Consider the following 12940-nt stretch of genomic DNA (forward strand, 5'->3'; position numbering starts at 1 on the left):
ATTTGGAGAAGCAGAGAAGTGTTCTGCTTATCCTCTGCTCTGCTGGAATGTCATGCTTTGCATCCTCTGGATACGGTTGGGGGTGGGGGAGCGGCGGGGTAGTTGTTCTGCACTTCTTCAAAACTTATTCTCCTCCATGCCTAGTCCATTCTCTACTGGGAATAGATTTAAACTGCAACCAAGGCAACAATATGTACCAGCAGCAATAAAAAGTCTCCGCTGCTAAAGCAATGAGGCATTTTAATAGGATGAGCTGAGACTGTTGTGAAGGCAACCAGGCTTCCTCTCCCTCGCTGTCTGCCTCTTACTCTCTTTCTGAGAGTTGCAGTTGTTTGAAGTTTGGACTCAACAGGGATTTGGATGATTTAAGGTGAAAATGACGGGCTGGATGTGTAGAGTGGAGGCTTGGGGGAGACGGGGGAGTTGGGTTCTTAAAGTCTGATCATTATCTGCGCCTCCTGTTGTGAAGCAGGCACCACAACACCCAGGCAGCGGCCTTGAAACACCCCACTTGGGAGAATCCTACTAAACACTCTGTCAGAGCTCATTTCTTTGTCTCAGCGTGGATGTACAGTGAATCTCTTTCACTCATGGGCCCAGTGTGTGTCATTAATGGAGACACATCCTCCACCACATTTGAGTGTGCTGCACAAGGCTTCAATCCAACACCTGTTCTATCATCGAACCTCAGCCTTCTACCAAGTACACCGTGTCTTCAATACCTCAGTAAGAGCCAAGCAAATCCTCTTAAGTGAGCTGCTTGTTGCAAGTTTCCTCATCCTGGAGCTCCAGTTTGATCCTCTCCAGACACCCACGATACAGACCAAACATCTAGTAGGTCCATAAAAGAAAGCCAGGAAGTAATATTTCACTCAGTCCAGGACATGAATTTTCTACTCTGACAAATGGTAGTGATAAACATAATAATGAAGTTATTAAAAGTTTTTAGGCTCTCATTTTCTACAGTCAGTTTCTTTCTCCAATGAAAAAAAATACAGAGTGCTTTTCTGAATGCAAAGTTATGATGAGGGCCCCATGTGACGGAAATGAACGAGAAAAGTACTCTAAGAAGAAGAGATAACAGTGAGAAATATACTCATTAGTCAATTACTCTCTCTCTACTCCCCGACCAATAAGAGCCACTCTCACAATGTGCTCTTAACCCAAGTCATGACCTAACACAGGAAATCCATTTTAAATGCCATTTTCATCCAAAATCATCTGGGAACCCAAAAATGTTCAGAGCCATTGGGAAGGAAATAGTTAATAAGCACTTTGGCTTTCATGGGTATAATTAGCATACAGAGCCATATCAGTCGCACTGATAGGAATAATATCATCTCAGAGGTAGAGTGTCATACCGGAAAGCAATTCAATGCTCAGTGTCATGATTAAAGTAGTCTTCAGTTCTCCTTGAAATGGCTTTCACCAACTCGTTCTGTGAAGTTTCATTCAGATAAAGCTTGCCTGGAAAATGGAAGTGCAGAGGAATGTTTGTTGGAGTTGTACCCTGTCTTAGAGTTGATGTCTTTCTTGCAGCTCCCTTTGCTGGTTCTGCTCCATTGCCTGCCTGCCTGCCTGCCTCCCTTTTTGCTGGCTCATTCTCTCCAAGGTGGCAATTTACAACATGGGCTGCATGGTGATGGCACTGCAGCCATCTGCCTCCCAAAACCAAGGGAATGCCGTCACCAGCTGGTGTCCAGGGCGTCACTTCTGTCACCTCTGCTAATAGACCTATACGACATACTGAGGTCAGCTGTCACTTGTCACCTTTGACCCTTCACGAATGCTGCAGCATGAAATCAGTAACACCTTCCAGGTAAACTACTACTGCTCCCACTGACAGGGTACGCTGCACTGTCAGTTCATTATTGGGGCTTCCATTCCATTACGAAGAAAAACAAATAACGACAGAATCATTATTTATTTAAGGCCATTAACAGCCTTAGTAGAACAAAGGCCGCCAATGTGCCAGTAAGTACTTTTAAGCTCTGTTCAATTATTAACGGCAGACACTCAACTAAACTTGAAAAAATATGGAACACAAAATATATCAAACACTTAATGAAAAAGGGCTTTAGGTATGAAATAGTTAAACAGCAAACGTTGCAATAAAGCTGGGTCGTATTACTTGAGGGTACAGGCCAACTGGCAGCATTTGTTTGCTCATTCATTGTTGGCATCTGTCATTTCACTTTTCCTTGTTTTCAACCTGTTTTTGTTTTTTTTTACTTTTTGATAGTTTGTATTGATTTACATATTTTGTTGAAGTTGTTCTCAGCTATTGATATATTGATCTAGTTACATAATCAATATAACAAGTGAATTTTCTACTTGCAAATCATCTTTCAGCAAAGTCATGCAACAAATATGCAACAAATTCCTATTTAAAAAAAAAAAAAAAAATCTGTTTAACATCATTTAAGAGTTTAAGTCTTACTATTCATCAAGGCCTCTGTGTTTGACAACATCACTGTTTTCATCTTTTCCAAAACTAAGAGCATATCCATCTGGTATTGGAGTCCCTGCTATGCTGTGATTAGTTCTTTTACTAGAGGAAGTCTGGTGTGGAAGAGAGGGAGAAATGTGAGGGGCTGCCTCTCTGGCTATTGTTTGGACACAGTTTCTCTCACACTGCATTGACCACAGACAGGGCGTGGCTGAGGGAGCTCAGGCGGGGAATATGGTGGGGGGTGTTAGAGTGGTGGTGTATACAGGGGGAAGCTTACAGCACAAGGCATACTTGCTCTGCATGTGGACAGCGAACAGGAAGGCGGGTGGTCCCTGGAGAGTGTTATGGAGAAATAGAAAGAGAGTGAATGGGATTTTACCCCTGGAGTTTGGCGCTGCGTTCCCAGCCCTGCTCATGTGCACGATGAAGTAATGAGAGACCTGGGCCTCTGACAAACTCAGGCCAGATGGGGAGAGGATTCTTCTCTACAATTACTCTTCGGCAGAGAGCATTAAAGCTAGAGCAGCTTCTCCTCTACGGAGAAAAGATAATCACTGGTTCTTTTAGAGAACACTTAATCAACATGCATGACTTACATAATGCCGTACAGTTTGAAGAGAATGTCTTTTAAGGTTTCCCCTGTGTTATCCTCCTCCATCTCTGAATACAGTATCATAGTATTCTCCAATGTCTCACTAGCAGCTAAAACAGAACTGCGAAGTTGAAGGAGCTGCTGATTCTCCTAGGTATTTGTGTTTGAAAGATTACTTTTAATTATATTTTTAATGTTGCTTCACAACATTTCGAGATTGAATTTTAGTTTGTTTTTTAAGGCACATTAACACACAATAGTGCACTTTGAAGAAAATGTTGCAAGAGTCTCTTCTACAACACTATAATGCCCATTGTTGTTCATGGTTTAATTCTGTTTACACAAATCCAAGTTTTTTTCTGTAAATTCAAAACACACTGTCATTGCACTTGGGAAACAAATTCACAGCTATAGTTGCCAGTTTTACACAAAAATGACCCCAAATCTGAAAGTGAACATATTTAAAATGCTCAAAGTTGTATTAGGTCTCTTTATAGCTTCCTGTTGTTGTTGGCAACAAACGTGAGATCATTTTTCACAACAAAGTTCACATTGGTAGTTGTAGTTGACATATAATCTTGTACTTTGAGATTTCTATCAATCAACTAAATATTTTAAAACAAAATTGGTCATATTTTGTTCAGTCTGAAGAATTTCATCCATTTCAAAGCCCTGGAAATGTTCCAGTTGAAACTCACCAAACATGTCAAAACTTACTTTTGCCTCTGTAACCCTGAATGTTTGAAATAACTTCTTTCACTTTGTAAAGCTACAGTCCTAACCATAACATAAACTATAAAGTGAAAATGTATCAAATCATACATACATCACTGATTTCTCCGGCTACGTTTATCACATTGTTCCTTCTTTTTAAGGCAGCCCAGGGTCAGCCATAGTTCCCATGCTGTATGACTCATTAACAGCTGCCTTATAGAGAGGCTTATGGATTAGTATCGGCAGATTCCCATGAGTCTGCAATGAGCACTTTCTCATCGACCGATTACAAGGCACTGATCTTCTACATATACATAAGGTTAGCCCACATTGATTTTAGAGGACAACATATTTCCATGCAGCTTCTGTTCCCCAACACAAATTGAGTGCAAGCTTAATGCATGTTTTTTTCCTCACAAGTCACTTAGACATTAGGTGTGGCAGCGATGCAGTCGATTGATGCGGAAACATCAGCATCGTTTAGGAATGTTAAACAAGGTCTTGACATCGATGTGATGGATTAAGAAGAAGGGCCAATAATAAAAGGTTCCCATCACCCTGGCAATGAATACATTAATGTCAATAACTTAAATAAAAGTAGGCACATCGTGTCTAACAGTCAGCCAAAGACCTTGACTCTACTGTAATCTAAAATGATAAGACATACAAAACAATCTCTTGTAAACAGGGATTTACTTAGCAAAATTAAACAAAATATACAAAAGAAAAAGATAATTAAGTTAATCCTGTTTCACTGTGTATCGTCTGGAAGTTTTGGGTGATTTCATCTATTTTCCCTAGAAGTTAGTTCAGTAAGCTGGACTTCAAGAGAGACTCCAAGGCCAACAGGAACAGCAGGCTGAAGTGCTGTGTTTATGAACTTATTGGACATCTGTCAGAGATGCTATTGTAGCTCCACAGGGAGGTGAGCATTAGCAAAAATTCAGACATTTTGGCACAGTGTAATTTATTTACAGGAAGACAGTTCATGCATATTAAAAAACCTGCTTTGATCCTGCATAGGGCAGAGCCAACAAATGGACAAACAAGCAGCCTGGCCTGGAGAGGGATACACACCTAAAGAACATTTAATCTCCCTAAGCCACTGGATGCTGGTGCTGGCTCATCACACCCCAAACTGCCTAACCCGAGAGGTCTCTCAGACAAATCATCTTAAACTTAGAATCTTAAAAAACGTGTTTAAGCTAAGCGGGTTTCAGCCTCAACCTTTTTTATGCAAGCGTGGTAAGAGCTTAGCTGTGTTAGTTTCTTAGATTGAAGGAAAAGAGGGAGGTGGAGGACTGTGTGGCTGCGTTTGGTTCATCAGTCACCTGACTGCAGGCCTGGCCTCTGGGAACAGGAAATATGACATCACTGCCCTGGCATTCAAGAATGTGGGAATGTCTGGCTGCCTGTTAACACGGCTCGGATGAGACAGAGAGCAAGCTGGATGGACACAACAGATAACTCACTGAGTTATTCCAACCCCAAAGACTAAAGACTATTGGCTGCATTCATACTAACTTTAACCCTGTGTTCCAAAAGGGAGCCCCCTTGCATTTGAATGGGAGCATTCTGCTGACACAGTCGGGCTGCTGATGCAGAGGTAAAACACAGAGGCCTGTAAAAAAGTTCAACCAGATTCATCTTTTGTCATGATGTCATCCAACAAGGTGCTGAGTTGACCAATCAAATACTTGCAAGCACATAGATTACAGGTCTTTGTTTCTCCATTTTCACTGTTTCAGCAAGCCAAACAAAAATATTCTGTTGAAAGTTTGTAATGACTAATCAGTTGCTGATTAGATGACAAACAGAGGTAATTTCAGATCAGTTCACACATCATGAATACAAGATTTCCACTTCACTTTTGCTCCAGTCAAACAAAATAAAACTTTTCATTAATGAATCCAAGATGTCAGCAATATAAAAGTAGCTTACCAGAATATGTCGTAAGAAGGTATAATTAGACACAGGCCATCATCTTATACAAGCAAAAGCAAATATAATGAGATAGAAATTGCCATCAAGCGTTGTTAGTCATGCAACAACTAAATGTATTTTCTTTTAAGCTTCTTCATGGGCTCATTACTTATAGCAACAAGAGGGATATTAAAAAGTATACCATGAAGCCAGAACAAATTATTTTGAGCCAATGAAGCCACAGTAAGCAGTCCCATGAAAACCCCAGTTTAGAGCTCATTCCTCATTCATCACATCTCTTTCCCAGCTAAGTGATGGTGCCATGGTGCTGCCAGCCTCCTTCAGAGATGTTGGCATACAATTTCTGGGCGTAAAGCACAGTCTCTCTACGCACACTCGCTGCCAGACTCAGGGAGAAAGTAGAGAAGGAGCCAGAGCGGGAGGGAGTGCAGCCCCAGAGGAGCCCAGCTGCTGCCTGGGAAACCAAACCCTGACTGACTCTGGCCCACGCTCTCTAACCCCAACCCCTCCTGTCTAATAACAACACTCAGTCTGCCTCTTGTTCACTATCCTTTCAATCTGCTGACTTTTCCACTGTCATTCCCATGCTGAGTTTAGGGGAAAATAAGTCAGTGGAGGAACAGTGGAATGATATTAGTCACCCCGCTGCACATTCTCCGAATACTTCCCACTGTTGATTTCAAAACAGGCACACATGTTCATGTTCTCACTCTCATGCACAGAGCAGCAGGGGATTATATGTGAATGTGTACTCATTCACACATGGTCACATACATGTACGTGCTGTGACACTCACCCCTGCTGTGACACTCACCCCGGTAGTGGAGGCTGTCATCGTGGTGGATGTGCGGGTGGTGGTTCTCCAACGCAGGGGGGCTGCTGGCACCCAGCTCGGCCAGTCTGCGGCTGGTGGCAGACAGCTCGGAGCGGAGGTTGGTCACTTCCTGACTGGCGGACTGGATGGCCCCATCAATCCTCTGTGCCAGCTGTTTGTTGTCTTCCATCATTTTAAGGATTTTCCCCTGAGGACCAAATCCACACAGAGCAGCATGGTGTCAAGAGGAGCATTACAGGGGGTGAAGCCAAGACCCTCTCCTCCTCCTCCTCCAACTCTTATCCCGTTCTTCTCCTCCTCCACCTGTGCTTCTTCCCTCACAGTTTACTTCGCACATAAAAAGAATAAAAAGAAAAACAAAATGAGAAAAAAAGCCACCGGTTCCTCTTTTGCTCTGTGCTTAGCAGTACAGAGTTGATGTCTACCTGTTACTGCATGAAGAATAATGTCTGTGTGGCCAAGCACTACACAGTAAGAGAAAGCATGTGTGCACAGGGCAAAGGAGAAGAGAGTGAGTGAGCGCGGGAGAATGAGAGGAAGGAAGAGAGAAAGCAAAGAGGCAGAGAGAGAGAGAGAGAGAGAGAGAGAGAGAGAGAGAGAGAGGGAGAAAAGACAGAGGAGGAAAAGAGATGCAGCCCAGCAGGCGGAGGGGAAAGTGAATGCTCCCGCCGAGGAGAATGTGCTGCGAGCAGCTGCTCTCAGAGAGGACCCTGCACACACTGAGATGACATGCAGCCTTTTAAATGGACTGTACCATGTGCTGGAGGACCAGGGGAGAGAGGGGGTGCAGTTGGTCTGAGCAGCTCTCCAGCAACTCTCTCTCTCACTACACAGTGTGGTGTGTATCCCACACCCTGTGGAGTCTGTAATGAGTTAGCAATTGGGTCTGTAATAGGAAAAAAGTACAGATTGTTTCTCCCTACTTCTTCCTCTCCTTATGTCCCCACACTCAGAGCTTGGCAGCAGTATTGAACCCTTTGACAAGCACTTGTCAAGCCCGCTGTATCTTTTCACTTGTGCTCCCACTTTCCCTTCCTCCCTCTCACTCACACACCCGCTGTCTTTTTGTCTCTCTGACCCCCTCTTTTTTCAGCCATTATATATTCATCTCTTTGTCCTGGGAAAGCTCACCCCCACATCAGTGGAAGGAGAAGGGGGCTGGCATAAGGCGCCCAAGGGGAAAACATTTCAACTCTCGGAGCAAACTTAGCAAAGGACAGAGCCCTCTAATGGGCTAAACACAAAGAAAAGAGGCCTGGAGAATTACAATCGAGCTGTGGCAAGAACATAGTGGAGCTTTACTTCTTTGATCAAAAACAGTTGAAAGGATTATATTTCAGTTTATCTGTAGGCCCCGTAAACAAACGCCACCACCATCAATTCTTATTATACAGCGGAAAAATTACATCACACACACAATAGGTTAGAGACAGGCGGCTAGATTGTTCATCTTCACTTAAAACAATCCTGAATGTTGCTGAGCCATCGCAACTTAAAATCTGCATTTGACATTTTCATTTTCCAAACACATCCTGTCTGGCAAGAAACTGAGGCAGAGGAGTGATACATCACTCAGATACTGTCATCTGAGGCTCAGATGATAACGGCTCAATGTTCATTGGTATTCACACAATGGCAGAGAGAGACAAACAGAGATGGGACAGCAAACATGTCGTATTAACAATCAAATGAGACACAAAACTTGTACGTTACTCTGGTAGTTCGTTCACTGCACACTGCTTTATGATGAAGTCTTTACAGTGTTGGTTTTATGGATTATGTCTGCGTGACTATTAGCCAGCCAGGGCCAGCATTTGACTCTGCTATTGTACTCTATACAGTCAGTGTAGAGCACATTGTTGAGTACGACAACACTCTATAGACCCTGAGACAAAAGAGACTAAGGATGCTTGAAAAAAATCATTGCAGATAATCCTCCAAATCAATGAAGACTACTTTATGGCAACATTGGTTTTACAAGAGTACCTGTTAATGCTTTCCCCATAAAATTTTCAGCATATATACCTCCTGTCAATATCTATGGCGAGAGCGGCAGAAAGAAAAGGGAATTGATTACAGAAAAATGAAAGGCACACAGCGTTATTCAACTACAAAAGTTAAAAATCATATACCTTAAAGACTTTTGAAACAGTGAACCCAAGTAGCACTTCCTCCAGATCATCTGAAATGATTATTCAATTAACATTAGTCTGTCAACAGAATCTTTACAACCATTTTGATAATTGATTGACTATATAAGTCATCAAGTAAAAATGCCAAACACAACTTGCTGTTTATCAGTGTTTTATATTAATGTGAATGCGGGAATTGTTGAATTGTTGGGTTCCTTTGTATAATGTTGTAAAGTTCTGTTGCAAGGACTTAAACATGTTAAGTGCTCTGTAATAACTTGTGTTGTGATTTGGTGCGATATAAATTAAATTAAATTGAGTTGAATTTAATTTAATACCTTTCTCACTATTTATCAGACAAAGAGAGCAATTCACTTAATAAAAATAGTCATCAAAAAAAACGATTAACTTTCCATTTCCATGCTCCCATTGACAACATTAATCATGTTCACCATCATATTTTAGCAGGTTAGAACGCCGACATTCGCTAATTACTGTAGAAACAAATACAAAGTGCACCTGAGGCTGATAGGAATTTGGGCACAAACTAAAGTGCTGAACAAGTTAAAATTTAGAAAAGATGATATCAACGTTATTAGGATTTATACTCTGGGCAACATCAATCCCCAAAATTCATAGTAATGGCTTCTGCTGTCATGGAGAACTTTTCATGAAAAGTCCAAAAGACAAAAAATGTCAACCTGCTGATGGTGTTAGAGGTAAAGTTAAAGAATTGCCAATGTAAGCAGGTGTAATGTCCTGGAGACCATGAATGTCTGCACACAATTTTGTGGCACTATATGCAGTAATTTTCAGCCAGGCTAAAAAATGATAACTTACAGACCTTGAAACATACAATGTAGGGTCATATATAGAAGAGCGTCTTTTGTTGCATATCTCTGTCTCCTCTACAGCTTTCTACATATGTCCTCTCACTCAGGTCTCTTGTGCGTAAAATCGTTTTGCAGTGTCTGTCATAACGTCTGCTGTTCAACTCACACAAGCAGTCATTCCCAAACAGGACAATTATTACAGTCACTAGAGTAGAACTACAGCAGCTGGCATATTTGATCACATGTTAGCAGATCATTATCATCGTCTAGACAGTCACATCCCTGCCCCCGATTGGGGTGATTTGTAGTTCATCAGCAAAGGACAAATATAACACGGTCTGTGACACAGGGCAAGGATGAGGGCCACCATCTCCCGTTCCTGTTGGGTTCCGTTATTCCAACATAATGGTTTTCTGAACCAATGTGAGAGCAAAGTCTTCCTTCGTATGAAGTCACAACCACAGTCTGCTTTGAGCTATGTGGAGCCAGGCTTTCATGCACTCGACATTGGAATGCGAGGAAATGAATGATTTCAGGGTCAAGGGTCGCGGCGTGTCCCAGATACACATCAATAACCAGATAAATACTTTGAGGACACATAATTGTGCCATGTCCAAAACACACAAAGTCCTCCTCTGTCTCTGCAACTGGACTACAAGCATGTATGGCCATGGCAGAGACCTTGCAGGAGCTTGGCTAACTCCCTTAAATGACCAGTTCTCCAATTAGTGCTTCTTTGGATTTGGCTCCTTTTTCCAAACTTGGCTCAGTGTTTGTGTTGTTAGTTTGCTCAATTGTTTGATGCTATTAATGGGAAGTTTAATTAAGTGTGCCGAGGGTGTGCAGTTAAAAAGAGGTATTGATAAACAGTCACCATGACTGTCTGCCTGGGTTAATTGAATATCGACTAATCCTCCACACACTGGAATGCTTTCCATTTTTTCCCAATAACAAAGTGATATAATGCTGTGCCCAACTGTTTATGCAGGTTTTATCAAGGGCTTGAGGAAAATATCCACTCCACTCTACTGGAGGTGCAGGTGTAGAAAGGGAACAAGTATTTTTAAGGAGGTGTGCTAGGAGGGGTGTTTTGTCATCTAAATTATGTGTTTATTACTCTGTGCCTGGGAATATCTTCTCCTGAGTCATGAAGAATATGGCAATCCTCTTTCATGGAATAATTTCCATCTGAGTGATGCTGTGAGAGCAGCAAGATCCATTCAGGATGCAGAGGAACACTTGACCTCAGCAATGTGATGGTCAAGGACTCTTCCCACAGAGCTGTCTGGTGGCACACAGTGCAGGGTTAAGGCTTTCACATCCATAGGCGTACAGTTACTGAGAGGAGATGTTTTTCACTTTAAGGGGAGAGTCATGAAGACACGCTTTACAACCAGACTGCTGTAGTAACATCTCAGCTAATGGCTATCCTCTGGTACTGAATAGCCTGGCATCACTAGAGCCAAATTCACTTTGTGAATAGATAGTCTGGCCACGCTCCATTGAGGATTGTTTCCACTCGTTGCATCGTAATGGTCATAGACCTCGAGTTAATTCTGAAACTATTGGAGCAGCCCTTAACCAATCTGCATTGACCTCCATATACTGCTGCTGGGTGCCAAAACTCACAAAGCTGTAAACAACACAGCTCCTCACCTGATGCAATCAGAGCGCAGTGGCATGTTGGTATTGCATACTTTTTTCATTTTTTAAAAAAAAATTTAGTTCTTATTTTTGCTCCAGCTTCAGTTGCTTAATATTTGGTAGCTGTTTGTGTCACTTAATTGAGCTGTCCCATTGTTGGAACTCCACTTTGAAACAAATGCTTGACTTCAACTTTGTTGCACTTAGCCACCCTCACTGGTCGCTGATTGATCCGCCCTTCAGAGTTGCTGTGCAAACCTTATTGCGAACAGGGTTTCCAGACGATAATTACAGCAATAGCTGAACCTGTTAGCAACAGGCGGGCAAAGCCAGGCAAGGCACTGAAGCTCAAACTTTATAATTTAAGGCTAACCACTAAGGTAACCAATGATACCACAAGGTCATAACTTCACTTAAAAAAGGTGAAATTTGCATGAAAGGAACTAAAAAAAACAACAACAACCTATGCATGCATTTTGAGAAACATTAGCATTTGTTTAGAAACAAATTTCTCTCTTTTATATCTATAAATTATTTTGGGGTGTCCACCACTTTCTGAGCGGAGCGTCCTGTTCTTTAGCTGCTCAATGCTCCACTTTGCTCATCACGTTTGCAACTTGTCCAAAGCGAATAGCACACAGTGGAGTTTTGGGGCTTTTTTGGATAAAACAGGTGTCAACCGTGGCAGAAAACAGTGATGTTATGAGAAGGGAAAGTGAACCACTAAAATAAAGTTGCTGGAAGCTAATCCAAAAAGTCTGAAAAACAATGAGCTGAGAAAATGAGAGTAACTGCAGAGATCAGTGATAATTCTCCACGGGTTAATTACATTAAATACATAGTTATTTGATACCTTGGTAATATAGAAGATATTGATCACTGTCATTTAGGCCATTGCAGGAAATGTTGAAGGTCTGTGCTGGTCCGGCTCTTGATATGAGTCATACCAAATCTGTCACTGGATTAGCCAAAACAGACATTCCCAGCTGGGCATTATGAATTGTATATGTAATATAATTACATATATTATGACAAATGATTTTATCCATATTTCTCTGACTACATCCTATCTCCACAATATTCTCTGAGAGGTGACAAAGCCTCACATCTCACAACTGATCATTGAGACAGCATATGTAAAAGAGATACTTCTAATTTGATTTCCAAATCATTGTTTATAATTAGGGAAGATCTGAAATCTGAAATATTTGGGGTTCATTCTATGTTCAAGGAACAATAGGCCTCCTTGCTTACTTGCCAGTGAGAAGGACAAAAAAATGTCTTCAAGAAATGAAGTTAGGGACCAGCTCTGGAGAGCTTTTATACATCAGGATGCTAACATTACATGTGTTTATATATTCCAGATAGAACTGAGAGTATGTGTCAGACTCCATACAGAGCTGCTCTGAATCTGAACCTTTACAGACAATCATTCTGGATTTGTAAATTTCAGTATGTCAAAATATTAAGTCTGTAGGGGGACTGAAATGAAACAGCGGGTTTTTGGACATTTTATCATGACAAAAAAAAGGCTTTCTCAGTACAGAGCACAGTCTGCCAACATCAAAGAGTACAAGAGTTTTCATCCTTTACTTGCAGCCAGGTTAATTGGCACCGCATTTGGATTTTACTTTGTCTCTTTGTTGTCAGTATGGTGGGTGTGTGTGTGTGTGTGTGTGTGTGTGTGTGTGTGTGTGTGTGTGTGTGTGTGTGTGTGTGTGTGAAACAGAGGGGACAAAAAACAACAAAGTGTTGCGTGAAATAGACAAAACATGGAGTTTGAGTGAGTATGTC

At 41.7% G+C, this 12940-nt stretch overlaps 1 protein-coding gene across 6 annotated transcripts in view; it reads right to left on the bottom strand.

The window, feature by feature from the left end:
• kaznb (kazrin, periplakin interacting protein b) overlaps window positions 1-12940 on the bottom strand; it is a 115944-nt gene that overhangs the window by 60794 nt on the left and 42210 nt on the right. For 3 of the 6 annotated variants that reach the window (XM_069145575.1, XM_069145598.1, XM_069145612.1), the window contains one exon: window positions 6499-6724. In XM_069145575.1, the coding sequence (XP_069001676.1) occupies window positions 6499-6724 (226 nt within the window). Of the gene's footprint in view, window positions 1-6498; window positions 6865-6962; window positions 7238-12940 lie in introns of those variants that run through there. The other 3 variants (XM_069145582.1, XM_069145619.1, XM_069145590.1) reach the window with 2 other exon arrangements.

The sequence above is a fragment of the Embiotoca jacksoni genome, unplaced genomic scaffold (genome assembly GCF_022577435.1).
Source record: "Embiotoca jacksoni isolate LCO1_2020_lvr unplaced genomic scaffold, fEmbJac1.0.p SCAF_1, whole genome shotgun sequence".
NCBI classification, from domain to species: Eukaryota; Metazoa; Chordata; class Actinopteri; family Embiotocidae; genus Embiotoca; species Embiotoca jacksoni.